At 29.1% G+C, this 16,945-nt stretch overlaps 1 protein-coding gene across 1 annotated transcript; it reads right to left on the minus strand.

Annotated features, from left to right (window-relative positions):
• Positions 1-129: 129 nt before the first annotated feature.
• LOC146529416 (organic cation transporter protein-like) lies at positions 130-15,829 on the minus strand. Its single transcript, XM_085201853.1, has 7 exons — positions 15,411-15,829; positions 8,983-9,193; positions 2,663-2,763; positions 2,059-2,210; positions 1,341-1,967; positions 774-955; positions 130-579 (listed from the first exon to the last, which is right to left on the minus strand). Exons 1-7 carry the CDS (start codon positions 15,575-15,577, stop codon positions 421-423), a joined length of 1,599 nt encoding a protein of 532 aa, XP_085057979.1. The 5' UTR covers positions 15,578-15,829; the 3' UTR covers positions 130-420.
• Between the last annotated feature and the right edge of the window lie 1,116 nt (positions 15,830-16,945).

Raw genomic sequence — 16,945 nt, forward strand, 5'->3', positions numbered from 1 at the left:
CTTTTCAAATTCATTATATAAGACCATTTTTTATAAATACACTATTTTGATGTATACACTATATTGAGGATCAGGTGTGGATTGTAATGGACTGTATTAGGATTTATAAGGGAATTAATTAAAAAGACGCTTAGTTAACTAATTTTTATTTATAAATATTTTTTCAAAAACTTACTTCACCAATCTAGTTTTAAAGTTATACAATATTCTAAAAATATTTACATATATAACCTAAAACTTTTATAGCACGCTAAATCTTTTATCTAAACTGTGTGTTAAAAAAGAAATTAACAAATTATGTACAGTTACTTGATTCTTAATATTAAATAATAATAATTCCAAAACTTTACATCAAAATAAAAATATCGATATGCACGAGAATTGGGCTTTAGCGTAGCTAATGAGTCCTTATCAATTTATTTACAAACGCGTCATAATTTTTGATTTATGCAATTCTATTTGAGCTATCGTATCAAACATTGGCAACGTTTTTGTTTCTGGCGTGAACGTTAAAAGAAAAGCTGCGATCACAGCCGTCGAAGAAAATAATAAAGACGGCAGAGCATGTAATTCAGTCGCCTGAAAAAAAAGACACATTTTGAAGTCCATGCCGATTCACGAAAAATTACGTCATAAAATACTTAATTACGTATATAATTCAAGAAAACGTTATAATACATTGTATTATCGTTACCGTTAGTGACATATAAATGTATTTCTAAACAGATTTATATATAGCTGGTAGTTAAAAAATATTTTCTAAAATTAATTACCAATAATGGAGTAAGTGGTGCCAGCATACTACCAACTCTGGCTGCAGTGTTGCCACATCCAATAAGAGTTCCTCTTACACTAGTTGGAAATAGTTCTAAACTGTATGTGTATATACCAGTGAAACAAAATGCTACTCCCAATTTGCCGAGTAAAAATAGTGCTATTTTCACCCAGGTTAAAGCTGCAAAATATTATTGAATGTTAAATAAATAGACAAGTGATGTCGTCAATACGCAATTTTTAAATGTCTCATTAAATGCTATGGTTATCAATTTGGTGCTTACTTAGGGAAATTATGATCATACGTCAATATTTATTAAGATATAGACCAGTATTTTGTAAATATCTTCAAAATAAAATATATATTTTGTATATCAACATAAAAAATAACAGAATTTAAAAAAAAAAATTACACGTTAATTGACTTAGTAAAGTCTCAATAAAAAGACTAAAGAAAACTTAATTTAAATATCATTAATAATAAATTCTTATCCTGTGTTTCTAGCTATATTATAATTAGTCTGATAAAAATAGAGCTATACGTACATATATTTATAAATACTTACAATTTGGGCAATAGGTTTGTGCTATAAGAAATATAGCTGAAAAAACGTAAGCGTATTGCAGAGATATCTTTCTTCCAAACTTCTTAAACATGAAAAATGCTAAAAAGTCTCCAGGAAAAGATGTAAGGGAGGAAAGGACAAAGTTTGTATACTTGTTTCCAGGTAACAATACCGAGTGAACTGCTAAGCCGTAATACATGAAACTCGATGTGAAGAAACAGAAAGAAGTAACAGACAAGCGTAGCATTATTTCTTTGGACGCTACGATATCCTTCATTTTCTCCTTTTCTTTCTGAACCACTACATTGAATTCGGTTCTTAAGTCCTCATCGCTTTTATCTGATAGTTCTTTAGCGGTTATATTTAATTTATTCATTTTTGCTGCCAATTTTAGTGTTTCCTTAGCCTCAGATGACTTTCCACGAATCATTTGCCACCTTGTACTTTCTCTTAAAATCATTACGTAGAAGATAAATAATATCATTGGGCTGTACACAACTATGATTAAAAGTTTCCAATATTTAAGTCCCATAGCTATAAAAGCAAACATAACTTCTCCAATATAAACGGCGTACGAAAATATAACTCCCGCTAAAACCCGTTTTGAGTCTCCACCAAGTTCAATTACTGTAATTTAAAAAAATATATTAACAAAAGTAGAAAGTATATTAGAGTACTTAAAATACAAATACATATATATTTTTAATCGTTTACGTACACAGCACCACAGCAACCGTATATAGTCCAGAAGCTAAGACGGATTCTAAAAACTCAACTCCAAGATACACATAGAAATTCGTTATAAAAATTTTAAGAAGTCCAACTGCTCCACCGATAGAACAAATAATAATTGTAGGTTTTCTTCCGATTCTGTAAAAAAAATAAGAAAATCAATATGAATATACACAACAACATGTAACTGTAAACACGAATGTTGCGAGTTTAATTACCAATCGCGGCAATTATTTAATTAATATTTTCAATTTTTTGATATCAGAAGGTACCAAGTTCAAATGCGTTCCGCCACTCAAGCTGCAATGTCTCCAAAATTGTAAACCTCACGATCGCTTTTCATTAAATATTTAAATTTATCTCAATATACATATTTTTTCATAATAAATAAACTTGACAACAAAATAATAATTTAATTACAATTATTTTACAATTATAAAATTATATATTTATAGAGGGCGAATTAAAGTAACAATGGCATGCTCAAAGCTCATTATCAGTTAAATTTATTTACATAATTTATTGTAACTATTAAGTTGTTGCTAATTTTAATATAGCTAGAACTATCTATAGTATATGTATATACGTACTTATCGGCTATCCATCCCGTAATCATCATAGACACGATCATTCCTGCGTTATGTAAGCTTCCAACAAGCGTCGACTTCCATGATTCACAACCTAAGTTGAGCTACAAAATATTGGTACTTTATTAATATTATTATAATTACGTGGCATATAAAAAGTCATTTTATATTTTTAACCGACTTCTGTAAGAAAGGGGGTTATCAATTCGACTGTATTTTTTTATCTTTCTCTATGCTTAATAAATTACATTAGTTTGTTTCAGAGTGACGCTGTATCATGTGTACTCGTACAGCAGTGTAGGCAGAGGAAACCTAGTGTTAATACACTGTTCCCCACTTTAAGTCGAGGCATTGTGAAAATATTAATAAATAATAATTCATTTCCTCGAGTGCGAATCGAACCCACAACCGTTGCATTACAGTCACACCTTGTGCCCCTACTAAAACGGCCTCTTATATTAGAGGATTTTTAATATAATGTATTTAATATTTATAGACATTATTGATAGCCATTAGGTACATAATATTATTTTCTCTTTTAATATCACAAATAATAATAGGAAAAATATAAAGTAAAATATATAGAGCGTTTTCCAAAGTATCATAAAAACGGAAAATAAAACTAGAAAGTAGAGTCGCTGTCCACCGATATACCCTGTGTCCTTCAAAATTTTGTTTTAAGGAAAACAAAGAGTTTATTTCTAATAGGCATAGTATAAAAAGTAAGATATATCATGTGTAATAATAATCTATACTAATATAATAAAGCGGAAGAGTTTGTTTGTTTGTTTGTTTGTTTGAACGCTAAGATCTCTGGATCTACTGGTCCGATTTTCATTGTTTTTGTTTTGTATGAAAGCTGCATTCTTCAGAAGTGCTATAGGCTATATAACATTACATTACACATGTATACTAATATATTTTAAAGTACATTCTAATTTGACATGCAATTTATTCTGCCATGTTAATAACAACCGTCGTTGCTACGCGACCGCTACCGCGACGTTTTGATATTCATCCTTATGAAAATAAGTATAATAGTCACTATTAACATTTCATCTAGATTGAAATTATAGTTTACTGTATAACATACTAATAAATAATTAAGGAGATGTCACTGATTCCAAATGGCCTAGCCTACGGGCGGCACAGTATGACCGACGCGAACGGGCAGAGAACGTTGACGGTTTTATAAATTTTCATACATTTTCAAACTTTATTTGTTGTTTATAATTAATTTAAAATACACTTTGATTCTCTTCTTATTTTATTTGATATTGCCCGCTAAAATTATTCTACTTAATAGAGAGAAATGTTTAGTTATTTCGTAGAGTCGATATCTATGTACGCACGCACGGAAAACTTTAGGTACTTTTTCTAATATTGAGAATACCTATCCTTTAGTTACTTTTAATCCTTTTGTTGGTTCATTTCAATAACTCAGATATTTTTTTCTAATAATGTGTATCTACTTATTATTCTTTTGATTATTTAAGTTTATATTTTCTTACTAATTCTATTGAAAATTGAAAATAATTTCATGAATATATTTAATAATATTTATTAAAGTTAACTTATAGTTGAAGCAGGCGTAGCCGCGTCCGGGCCACTAGTAAAATTATAAGATCTTTTAATTTATTGTGATAATGAATAACATTTTGATCCTAAAAAGAAATACACAAGTCTTTTTTTCCCTTTTTATGGGCGACATAGAGACTTGGTAACAGTTTTACTGAATGCCATAAATAGTCAATAATTTCATAAAAAAATCACCATACAAAAATATTAATAAAGAAAAGATACAGATGCTACTTGTAATAAAATTTCCATACAAACAATACTGTTATTGCCAATATTATTAATAATTTGGTTCCATATAATAAGAAGATGTTAAAACATAAAATTACATAGGCATTTTCACATACATGTTTCTATGGAACACGAATGTGTCGACGAAAACGAAAATATATATATAGGATTGAAGAAAAAAGACAATATTTCTCTTGAAGTGACATTAATATACTTAAAATGCACATATTATTATCTAATATTTTAGGAACCAACGTTTGATTTTATAGAGAAAACATATTTTATACTACCGGGCCGCCCGGGACTCCACATGGCACGATGATATTTTTATTTATTTAATGAATTTATTATTTACTAGAGACTCAAACGCGGCTTATACTTATTTTTATAATATAGCCAAAATATATTTTTTTAAATAAAAAATATCTTATATGTTTCCTCAAAGAAAATGTTAGAAAGATTCATGACATTCGATTGAACAGTTTTGGCGTGAAAGCGTAACAAACGTACATTCACATTTATAATATTAGTATAACATATCTTTATCTATGTAGAAACATATCTTTATCTTTTATCTAAAGAAATCGGTAATATATCCGAACATTTATTTTTATTGTATTAAAGGCCAAGTATTAAGTAATAATTTATATCACGTTCACCTTTAAATAATATGAAATAATTTCCTCTTCCTATCGAGCTTCGATCGCTTGAACTACGTAACGGATTTTAATGTGATTGTAACTAACATGACAGTTGTATTATAGGTATGTTATATAATAATCAATAACGTCAAAGATTTGTAAGATGGCTAGCGGACCCGGACGCGGCTTCGCCTGCTTCAACTATAGGAATATTCATTAAATACATTTATGAAATTATTTTCATTTATGAATAGAATTAGTAAGAAAATATAAGTGAAGATAATTAAAATAATCCATCCATACCTTCCATCCATACCTATATTATAAATTCGAAAGTAACTCTGTCTGTCTGTCTGTCTGTCTGTCTGTCTTTTACGCAATCAGGCCCAAACCGCTAATTTAATTGTGATAAAATACTCGTATAGAGACACATGAGGGTACCGGGATGAACATAGGATACTTTTTTTTCTTATATTTGTAATATTGTCGATATATATTAATATATTAAAATAATTATTAATTTGATATGCAATTTATCCCGCCATGTTTAAAACAACCGCCGTTGCTAAGCAACGATTTGCAAAGTTTGTTGTTAGAAAACGTCACCCAAAATGAGCTTGCTTAACGCATCTCTCTATTGAAAACTGAAAATAATTTCATAAATATTCGTATAGTTCAATGGGCATAAGCGGGCGTAGCCGCGTTCGGGTCCACTAGTAGGCATATAAACGTATATTTAATATTTAAATTGTAAGTAGGTATATCAGTACAGTCCGATTTAACGGACAGAACACTACAATATTAGAAAAGTGCACAAGCTTTATAAATTACTAACGGACCCGGACGCGGCTACGCCTACTTGAAATAAAAGAATATAATTTCTATAGAAATATAATTTCAATCTAGGTGAAATGCTAAAAGTGACTATTATATTTATTTTCATAAGGATGAATATCAAAATGACGCGGAAACGAACGCGGTCGCGTAGCGACGACGGTTGTTATTAACATGGCAGAATAAATTGCATGTCAAATTAGAAAGTATTTTAATTTATTAGTATATATGTGTAATGTAATATTATATAGCCTATAGCACTTCTGAAGAATGCAGCTTTCATACAAAACAAAAACAAAGTAAATCGATCCAGTAGATCCAGAGATCTTAGCGTTCAAACAAACAAACAAACAAACAAACTCTTCCGCTTTATTATATTAAGTATAGATTAAGAAATACTGTAATATTTAAATATGTTAGATACTAGTGGACCCGGACGCGGCTACGCCTGCTTCAACTATAAGAATATTTATTAAATATATTCATGAAATTATTTTCAATTCTCAATAGAATTAGTAAGAAAATATAAGCTCAAATAATCAAAAAGAATAATAAGTAGATACACATTATTAGAAAAAATTATCTGAGTTATTGAAATGAACTAACAAAAGGATTAAAAGTAACTAAAGGATAGGTATTCTTAATATTAGAAAAAGTACCTAAAGTTTTCCGTACGTGCGTACATAGATATCGACTCTACGAAATAACTAAACATTTCTCTCTATTAAGTAGGATAATTTTAGCGGGCAATATCAAATAAAATAAGAAGAGAATCAAAGTATATTTTAAATTAATTATAAACAACAAATAAAGTTCGAAAATGTATGAAAATTTATAAAACCGTCAACGTCATCTGCCCGTTCGCGTCGGTCATACTGTGCCGCCCGCTAGGTGGCTAGGTCATTTGGAATCAGTGACATCTCCTTAATTATTTATTAGAATGTTATACAGTAAACTATAATTTCAATCTAGATAAAATGCTAAAAGTGACTATTATATTTATTTTCATAAGGATGAATATCAAAACGTCGCGGTAGCGGTCGCGTAGCAACGACGGTTGTTATTAACATGGCAGAATAAATTGCATGTCAAATTAGAATGTACTTTAAAATATATTAGTATATATGTGTAATGTAATGTTATATAGCCTATAGCACTTCTGAAGAATGCAGCTTTCATACAAAACAAAAACAATGAAAATCGGACCAGTAGATCCAGAGATCTTAGCGTTCAAACAAACAAACAAACAAACAAACAAACAAACAAACTCTTCCGCTTTATTATATTAGTATAGATAAATATGCATTAGCATCAGGTCAAAGCACTAGGCATTTACGTTCTCGAAAAACGATTAAAACGTGTTTCTCAGGTTATTGCCAATTTAAATTCAACTGATATAAGTATGTTAAGAACTAATTGGATATATTTAAAAAAGAATGGGTGTAGTGTTTTGATGTCAAGGAAATTGATTAATTTTAAGTAGATCCTGCCAAAAATAATAATACATAAATTTATACAATATATCCAATAATAATTCTATGATATACTTATAAAGTTTTAACCTTAATTTAGGATACCTTGAACCTTGAGTCTTTTCCTACGCATGGGGCATTAATCGATTAATTTTTAAGGACATGATTAAATATTGTGAAATACAAGACTAACAATAACTGTAGATTATGTCGATTATGTAATATATAACGGCTATGTTAATTAAGTTGCCTCCAATAAACAGACGTCGTACATAATATTTAAGTCACTGACCGTCCTTGCATGCCCTATACAACCATAGAATAAATAACAAAAAAAAATTAAAAGTTGTCTGTTTACATTTTTGTAAAATTTTATCTTATAAAGAGGCTTCATCAGGAACTGGAGTAAACTTGATAGAGACGTTAGTTAATCGAGAATAGTACTAAGTGCATATTGACGATAGGTTCAATCACACTGACATTAGCTGCCAATGTCTATGCAGAACTAATTTTAGGAGTTTTTCTTACTTTTCATTATTTTTTCACTGAATGTTCAATGCGTAAAAGTTCAGAAAGCTCTTACTTCAAGCTACATACAGCCATTTTAGATTTTCTTTGGAAAGCAAATACTATACAGTAAAAATATGTTTTCTTGTATTTATTTACCTACATCAAACATTTCCTTAAATTGGAAATTAAAAAAAATATTGCCTATACATAACATAGATTGAAAGATATTGCAATACCTATATTTTTCTGCACGTTTTCCTGTTCAAATATCTTATCGCCATTCAATCGCAAACATAATAAATATAGAAATAATAAGAACTGCAGGTGCCCACAAGGCAAGCGTATAATTTTCAAGACAACAAAAAACATCCTGTATTACATAACCATAAGTGAACCAAAACTATAGTTTTTCATACAATGCAATTTTAAGTTAGAATTTAATTAAAAAGACAATGAAGCGATAAAACTTTATAAAGTTTATTATTCATAAACATATTATTACGTAAGCCAGATAACTTAAGTCTGTTGATAATAATTGCACTTGACAATAAATTAAATCTCAGAATAAGCTTTTCCTTCTCAGAAAACTATAATCAATGACGTTTATAATGTTAATAAACTTGACACTGAAGCAATATTGCTTACTCAGGTAATAAACGGAAGTGTACATGTAATATTTATATGTTTATTAAATTACTGTGCCTCTTGGAAACCGTGTCCACCCTAGAATAGTCTGGTGCCCACCCCAGTGCTAACAAAAAAAATGCTCCGAAAAATAAAAAAACCAACGTTTACACAAACATATCTGTCCAAAGGTAAAGTCCTGATCTCCCTCAGCAAATATCTCTAGATATGTCTTTTGCCGTAATGTCAAGCATATTTATTTACACTAAAGCTTTTTAGTTTTATTGCAATTTTAATTACTAAAACACTTAATTATAGTGCATAAAAACATAACTCCAACAAGAACCGATTCAATAAATAAATGCCAAAATCTCTACATAACAAAGAATAATTACAGCTATCGTAACCCCATATGGCCCTAACCACAAATTACCTCGGCAACAATAGAATTGTTATTTTCATAGACCCATTCATGGCATTCTTCCAATACTTCAAGAAACGTGTTGTTTGAGCATGTTTGGTTTGACAAAGCATATTTGCGCTTATCTACAACTGGCTTTAAACATTTAGCATCCACGTCTTTAGGCCACCAAACTGGTATTTCCACACTTGGTTTTATGTCTTCACATTCTGGAACCAGACATCTGAAATAAATAATGTTATTATGTTAAAAAAGAAATAATATAGAGGCGGTCGTGGCGCAGAGGCACAAGGGTGTGACTGTAACGCGACGGTTATGGGTTCCATCCCCACTCGAGGAAATGAAATATTTATTTACGTTTCTATTTTCATTTCTTCGCTCTGGTGTCTAGGCAAAGCGTGGCGTCCTGCCACTCAACACGCAATGCCTCCAGAATTCGGCTGAAAGTGGGGAATGAAGTGTATTAACACTGGGTTCCCTCTGCCTAACCTGCTGTGTGCGGGATACAGCGTGAAGCTGATTTTAAGAAATAATATAATGTTTTCATTTTATTCATAGATGTAATTCAACATGATTTGTTAAATAAAATTTAATGATCACTTATTTATTGTAGTCCCTATATGTCTTGAATAGAGTTTATATAAGGAGGTTCCTTTTAGGTTTTCTCTTTCCCTTTTTTCGATAAAATATTATAACAAATTAATTTATTTTTGTTAATTAACGCGACAGGTTGTGGGTTTGATTCCCACTCAAGGAAATGAAATATGTAATATTTTCACTTCTTCGCTCCGGTGTAGCTGCGTGTTTCACCGCCTAACACGCAAACTACAAACACCTAAGCTTGTTGCGAATATCTTCAATATGATACCTATTACCTTACTTAATATTTATATTTTGATTAATGGACAATTTTCAATAATTTTAAATTGAGTTCAATGTGACAGTTTAATTCATTCCACTTAAGCAATTGCTAAAACATTGATCATGCTTCAGTATTTGTACCTTTCAATTGTAAAATGTATTACGAAATAAATTTGTAATAATAATAATCAGCATCACACTGTATCCCGCACACAGCAGGGTAGGCAGTGGGGACCTAGTGTTAAGACACTCCGTTTCCCACTTTCCGTCGAGTTCTAGAAGCTTTGCGTGTTGAGTGGCAGAACTCAACGTCGCTCTTTGCCTTGACACCAGAGCGAAGAAATGAAAATGTAAATGTAAATAAATATGTCGTTTCTCATTCCTTAAATAAATATTTGATTTCTTTCTCAAGTGGGGATCGAACGGACGACCAGTCGATTTTATAGACACACTTTGCGCCCCTGCACCACGACTAGCCTCAAAGTATACATAATTTAATTATACATAAATTAATTTTTAACAAAAAGAAAAACCGACTTCTAACAACGAACTAAAAAGTGAAAAATAATTTTACAAAGATTTTATAATTTTGAAGTCGGTGCCAAGTAAAACAAACAGGCTTAGTAATTAGATATTGTAGTAAAGGTGTTGTAGCATTAGATTGACACCGACTTCAAAATTACAAAATCTTTGTAAAATTATTTTTCACTTTTTAGTTCGTTGTTAGAAGTCGGTTTTTCTTTTTGTCAAAAATTAATTTATTTTACGATTTTAAGGGATGGGTAGATCTTAAAATGATGAGTGGTGGTGATGGTGGTAGTGGTTGTCACGTGTGGTTGTGGTTGTCCTATGTAAAACTTCATTTAATTAGGTATTATTTTTGTGCAAAGTAACATTTTGGTATATTGCCTATATGCATAACATGCATAAAAAGTATTTGGGCTAATCGGGAATCTCCCTATTTTGAAGTTGGTTGAAAATGAGAACATTCTCTTTTTTTAAGTTGGTTGAAAAGAAATGCAACGATCAGGAATCTCACTTCTGACATCACTTTAAAAAGTTTTTGGTCGTAACTATTACAGCATAATCAATTTTTTACCAAAAAAACAAACTTTCTTAATTTTGACTGGACTCCATAATCGGAACCTAACCAAACTTTCACCAAATTATCCTTGAAGTGTATTCTTTCAAATAAAAAAGAATCATCAAAATCGATTAGCGCGACCTTGAGTTATTCGTCTATTTGTCGCGCACATACCTATTGCAAATTTAAGACTTATGTGATTTTCTCATGGATACCATTGTCAGACATGGATAAAAAAAATGGGACCATTCCGGAAGCTATACCTTTCAAATAAAAAAAAAATATCCAAATCGGTTCACCCAGTCAAAAGTTATGAGGTAACAAACATAAAAATAAAAAATAAAAAAAAAATATTAAAAAAATACAGTCGAATTGATAACCTCCTTTTCTTACAGAATTCGGTTAAAAATATAATTACAGTTTAAGTCTATTTGAGTCAAGTAGCGTTCATTTTCCTATTAACCTAAATGAATTACAAAGAAACAATTAACATTACTAGCTGCGTATCTTCAATTACTAATACCTTTAAAGGTAAAGTAAAGTTAATGTTCTTGCTTATTGTTTTTATTCCTTAAGCATTATTATATAAATATTTACTTATAACAGTCTATTGAATCTTTGATTAAAAACGATTCATATTGCATTGGCATTAAATAATTACCTCGGCATATAAAACACTACCTACCTATAAGTATAACATTAGTTGCCTAGTATTATGTAACTTTATTAAAAGCTTATAAATAATTTATAAACTTACTTACTTACTTATAAAATATACATTAGTTGGCCAATTTTAGTCAAAAGCTACTTTTACCAAGAAATTCTTGCAATAATATTTATTTCAATATTTTATCTGTAGAACCTAATAACATATTAAACATAAAATGATTTGAATGTATATTTTTTAAATATCCAAAATAGCGGTGCTATCGTAAAATGGTTATTGAGAAAGTTTATGCTAAGAGCTTCCTGAAAAGGAAACTAGTCGATTAAGTTTTCTTCGATATGTAAAGAGTACCTTTGTAAACAATTAATTATTGAGGAAAATATACTAACAATATTTAAAATGCACAAATTATTACTTTTATTATTATCATGTTTTTTCTTTTCAGGAAATTATCGAATAACGGAATTTAACGCCGCGCTTGAAAATGAAATAAAATATGAGTTATATAACCTCGTATTACTTTTTAAAAACATATAAAGGGGCTAACCACCGTTTAAAAGACAACGATATAATAAAATAATATAAATATTTATATGCTATGGATTCTTCGAGAACTTTCTAAATTTAGGCTACTCGTAACCGACTGAATTATAATGATTCATAATTTTATTAGAATTAAGATATATTTAATTATTCACAACATCAGACCTCTAAAAAGAACGTTTGATATTTAATATAAAATTAATTATATAATAGCGGATACGAAAGGCACGCGTCTATATGATACAGATTACTTATTTCATGCAAGCACAAAGCTGTGTGACGTATTTTATATTTTAAATTTTAATTTAAATACAAATATTTAAAAAACTTGTCCAATTCTACATGCTTGTAATTTTTAATTAGAATTTATTTTATTTTAACTAAGTTTAATTTTTGAAGTCAGCGGAAGAGGATGTAATCAATACAACTTATATGTATTTATGTAGGTATGTCATGCGATCAGTCAGCCAAGCTCAGGTCAATTAGATATTAATAGTTTTTGATGATTTTTTTAATATGATTTTCTTTTTGATTATAATAATATTTTATTACAAAAATTGAGTGCAAATATAAAAAAAAATATGAATCCTTATAGTTATTATAAAACTGTTAGAAACCGTTAGAAACCGTTATAATATTGTTTAAGTATATTTTCATAACCTACACGTCTTCGAACATGAAATACTCGTGCGTGATAACAAAACATATATTTATTTATAATAAATATATAATTATGCTCTCGTATTCATTTATATTCTAGTCTTGTATTAATTAACCGTAAGGCATACTTACATATACTATACCCAATAAGTACAAAGTATAACGTATGAGATGATTTTTAATAAGGAATACAGGAAAAAGAATTGAAAAAATTTTTGTAATGCAGGTAAAATCCATATGTTATTGTTTTATAAGCAATTTAGATTTTTCTTTAATAATAGCTACATATAATTATAATAATAAAAGATCGTATAGGAATCTGTGATATGTTATATTGTTTTTCCTTTCTATTAAACTAGCAAGAACAACCTACACGTGGCTAAGTCTACTTTAACTTATTGTTAAACCTTTACAGCTAACGTAATTTTGTTTTAAGAAATATAGAGCAGACGTACTAAGTTCATCTATTACAGAGAATATCATAGTTTATTTAGTGAATAAAATGGACGAAAGAATTCTTAAAAATGTTTATTTTATGTTTACACTGTAAATTAATCGTACTAAGAACATATTTAAGTTCAAGTTAAAAAAATGTATTAATTATAGGTTATAAAGAAAGATTTTTCTAAAGATTTTTTACTTCAATTATCATTTCCATATAGATATTAAGACAGCAAAATATTATGAGCTGAATCTATACCTATATGTTGTAGAGTAAGCAGTAATAAGGAATTGCTAAGTACAATGTATACAAATACAAGGAGTTCTTCTAGGTGTTACTTCTACGGCTGACTTTCCATGGGTTGGCTAATTATTATTAGTCTTAAGGACGGGGTCTTGTGTCTTAAATATTTTGTGCTATTTATAGATAAAGTATTGTTTTTATTACCACTTATCGCCGATTTTTCGAGATATTGCTTTTTGAGTAGCGGAACTCAGATTTTTCGAGATATTGCTTTTTGAGTAGTGGAACTCAATGCCGCACTTGCTCTTGCTACCAGAGCGAGGAAATGAATATATGAAATAATTCATATTTTCTACGATAAAGTGTATTGATAATGTTAATTTAAATATTAATAATGTAGAGTTGCATTATCTACAGTAGACAACGTAAAAATATAAAAGGACAAATATATATTAAAAGAAGATTAAAAGACAATAATTTTGCAAGGCCTAAACTATAATACCTATTTAAGTGAAGTTATTAAAATTTTATTACATTTTAATAGACTGAAAGTCTATAAAATCTTATTCTATATGTATATAATTATTATTTATTCCAGATGTTCAACTACTATGTATGTATGTACGTAACTGATGGCATTCAGTCTCTAAGATTGCAAGTAATAATAATTTACTTAAAGGTTAAAAGTCAATCATTGTAAGCTCTTTGGAGAGCGACGAACAGGGCGTCAATATTAATTTTTTGCTATATTTTTTGTGATTTGTTTTCAATTAAAGAAGACAAGTTGTTTTTACACATAAATATTTAATAAAATTATTTCGATAACCTGTCATCATTTATAATGTCAGAAATATAAATAAGTACTAAATATATATAAATAAGAGCGTACTTAGTATAAGTTATTAGCTATTGAAAATAACTCTTTTACCAACAGTCAAACGATGCAACAATCATTTTGATAAATATATTTAATAATGTATTTTTTTTGTATTTACATTTTGGTGTTAACCAGGGTTAGGCAAAAGGAAAATCTAATTTCGGGTTCTTCGAAAATTACTTTACAAAAAGATGATAAAAAATGAAGATTTTACATCCTTTCTGATGAAAAGCTTTTGTTATTATCACACAATAAATTAATGACACTATTTTAAAATATATAATATTACTAATAATTGATATAATTTATAAAAATAATAATACTGTTATAATTTTTACTGCTCTATATATTTAACAAATCGAATCTGTATACAGTCCGAGAGGTGTAAGCAGAGTTTTACATTTGTGCGAGTGATCAGTAAAAGAATATATAAATAAAAAAGGTTCTAATCAAATTCTAAGCAACTTTTAAAAATAAAGTCCTCGCAAACTATACGAATTAGCAACAAACAAATAAGTTAGGACACATTATTATTAGATTCGCCAGTCAGTACTATGTACCAATTAAATAACTAGTATATAGTAATTTTGGATTTAACATTACTAAAAAATACATTAATATTATCTCTGTGTCAAGAAAAGAAATCATAGTATTTAATTATTCTTAACAATAATAGCAATTTTTACAAAATGGTGAATTGTCTTTTGTAATTAATATCTTCTTATTTTTTAAATAAATCTTCGTAAATTAAAATCTTTGTTCTGAAGTATGTATTTTATCATGAACAAAACGTGAAATATTGCAGGTAATTACCATCATGAATATATTAAAAAAATATCTATGCAAGCATTACTCAGTTGAGACGTGCCTAATTGTAAATAATAATTGATGGCCGTTGATTCTAATACAATTCGGTAAAATATTCATGATATTAGTATTTTCCAGAAAAACAGAGTGAGTCTTTTTTGTTAAGAACTACTTTAATTCTTCTTGCTCTATAAAATAAAAACGATTCGTCAGGAATGCGTTTGCTAAATTTATGAAAATAATGTTTAATATTCACCTGTGATCTACATCTTCAGCCACAAAAATGTAATTAACATGAATCATAGACACCATCACTAGAGGCAAACATATTAAAATGTATTGAAAAAATTGAAATTTCCCAAATTTTTCGAACTCCGCAAACACATCAGTGCGAACGTTGCTAGTAACGTCGGTCGCGGTCATATTTGAAAACAATTTAATTTACACCATACAAAAATAATATATATTTATTTAAGTAGATGGTCGATACTAACTATACGGATGCTGTTATACAACTGATTGTAAATAACATTACGTCTTCGAAATAAATTCCGAGCGAACGATATTACTTATGCTGTATTCGTGAATTCATCGATGAGGGCAAAAAGGATTTGATTATTAGCAACTCTCAGGCTCAGCACGTTACACCCGCGTAAAAACCACTTTTAGTACTGCATTCTACAATATATTAACAGGACTAATGAACGCTAACTAAATATTATATTTGTATGTGTATTCAATTTTCGACAGTAACAGACGACTTTTACAATATTATCAAGCTAATTAAACAGTAATTGGCTACTGTTTTCCATATATTTTTTTTTGCTTTTATTAGAATTTAATTATAAATTTCCTTGTTATATTTCCTAATATTTCTCTTAATAAAATAAGTTGGAATAGGTACTATATATTATAAATATCTACATTCTTGGACAAGGTTTTTGTTCTTTTTTCTAGCTTCACGCTAAATCCCGCCGATAGCAGGGTAGGCAGGCGGAGGAAACCTTATGTTAAGACACTCCATTCCCCACTTTCCGGTGCATTTTTTCAAGGTCTTGCACGTCAACGCCGCACTTCGCTTTGTTACCAGGGCGGAAACTAAAATACTAATAAATTATAATTCATTCATAATTTTTTCCTCCAAATAGGAATCCAACCCACAACCCACAACCACTGTGTCACGACGGCCTCTAAAGAATATCTACTTATTTAAAATTTCTGATGTATGCTTTGGCAAAGCTGCTATATTTACATTATTTTCAAATAGGTACATTCGTATTAAATGTAATACGTAAGTATTCTCTGTAGATATAATTATTATCAACATCATTAGTACATACTATGAAAAAAAAATTAAGAAAGACAAAGTCATATATTTATTTTTTTTATTTCGAACAACTGTTTAAATACAATTCAGATATACTTATGTAGCGACCCAAACTTACCAATAGTCATCGGTAATATTAAAATGATCATATAAGCGCGTATTTATAAACCAAGTCAATGTCAAGATGAAATCGATCTTAAAATGCCATTTTCATTCGTAAATTATAATTCCGTGAATGAAAAGGGCATCTCAAGATGGGTCTCAGATTTGAGACCAACTTGAAATATATAAGTATAGGCCCTAAAAATAACTTTATAAATTTTCTATTTCAGAATAAAGTGAAGATTGTAAGTTCAAATTTTTCACAGAAAAATATAACGTAATAGATACTTAATATTCTATATTAGAAAATTGCTTTCTACCATTTTAATCACCCATTGTTTTCGAAACTGGCAGAAACGCAA

This window comes from Heliconius melpomene, chromosome 18, assembly GCF_056956725.1.
Source record: "Heliconius melpomene rosina isolate 202511_hmr_F chromosome 18, ASM5695672v1, whole genome shotgun sequence".
NCBI classification, from domain to species: Eukaryota; Metazoa; Arthropoda; class Insecta; order Lepidoptera; family Nymphalidae; genus Heliconius; species Heliconius melpomene.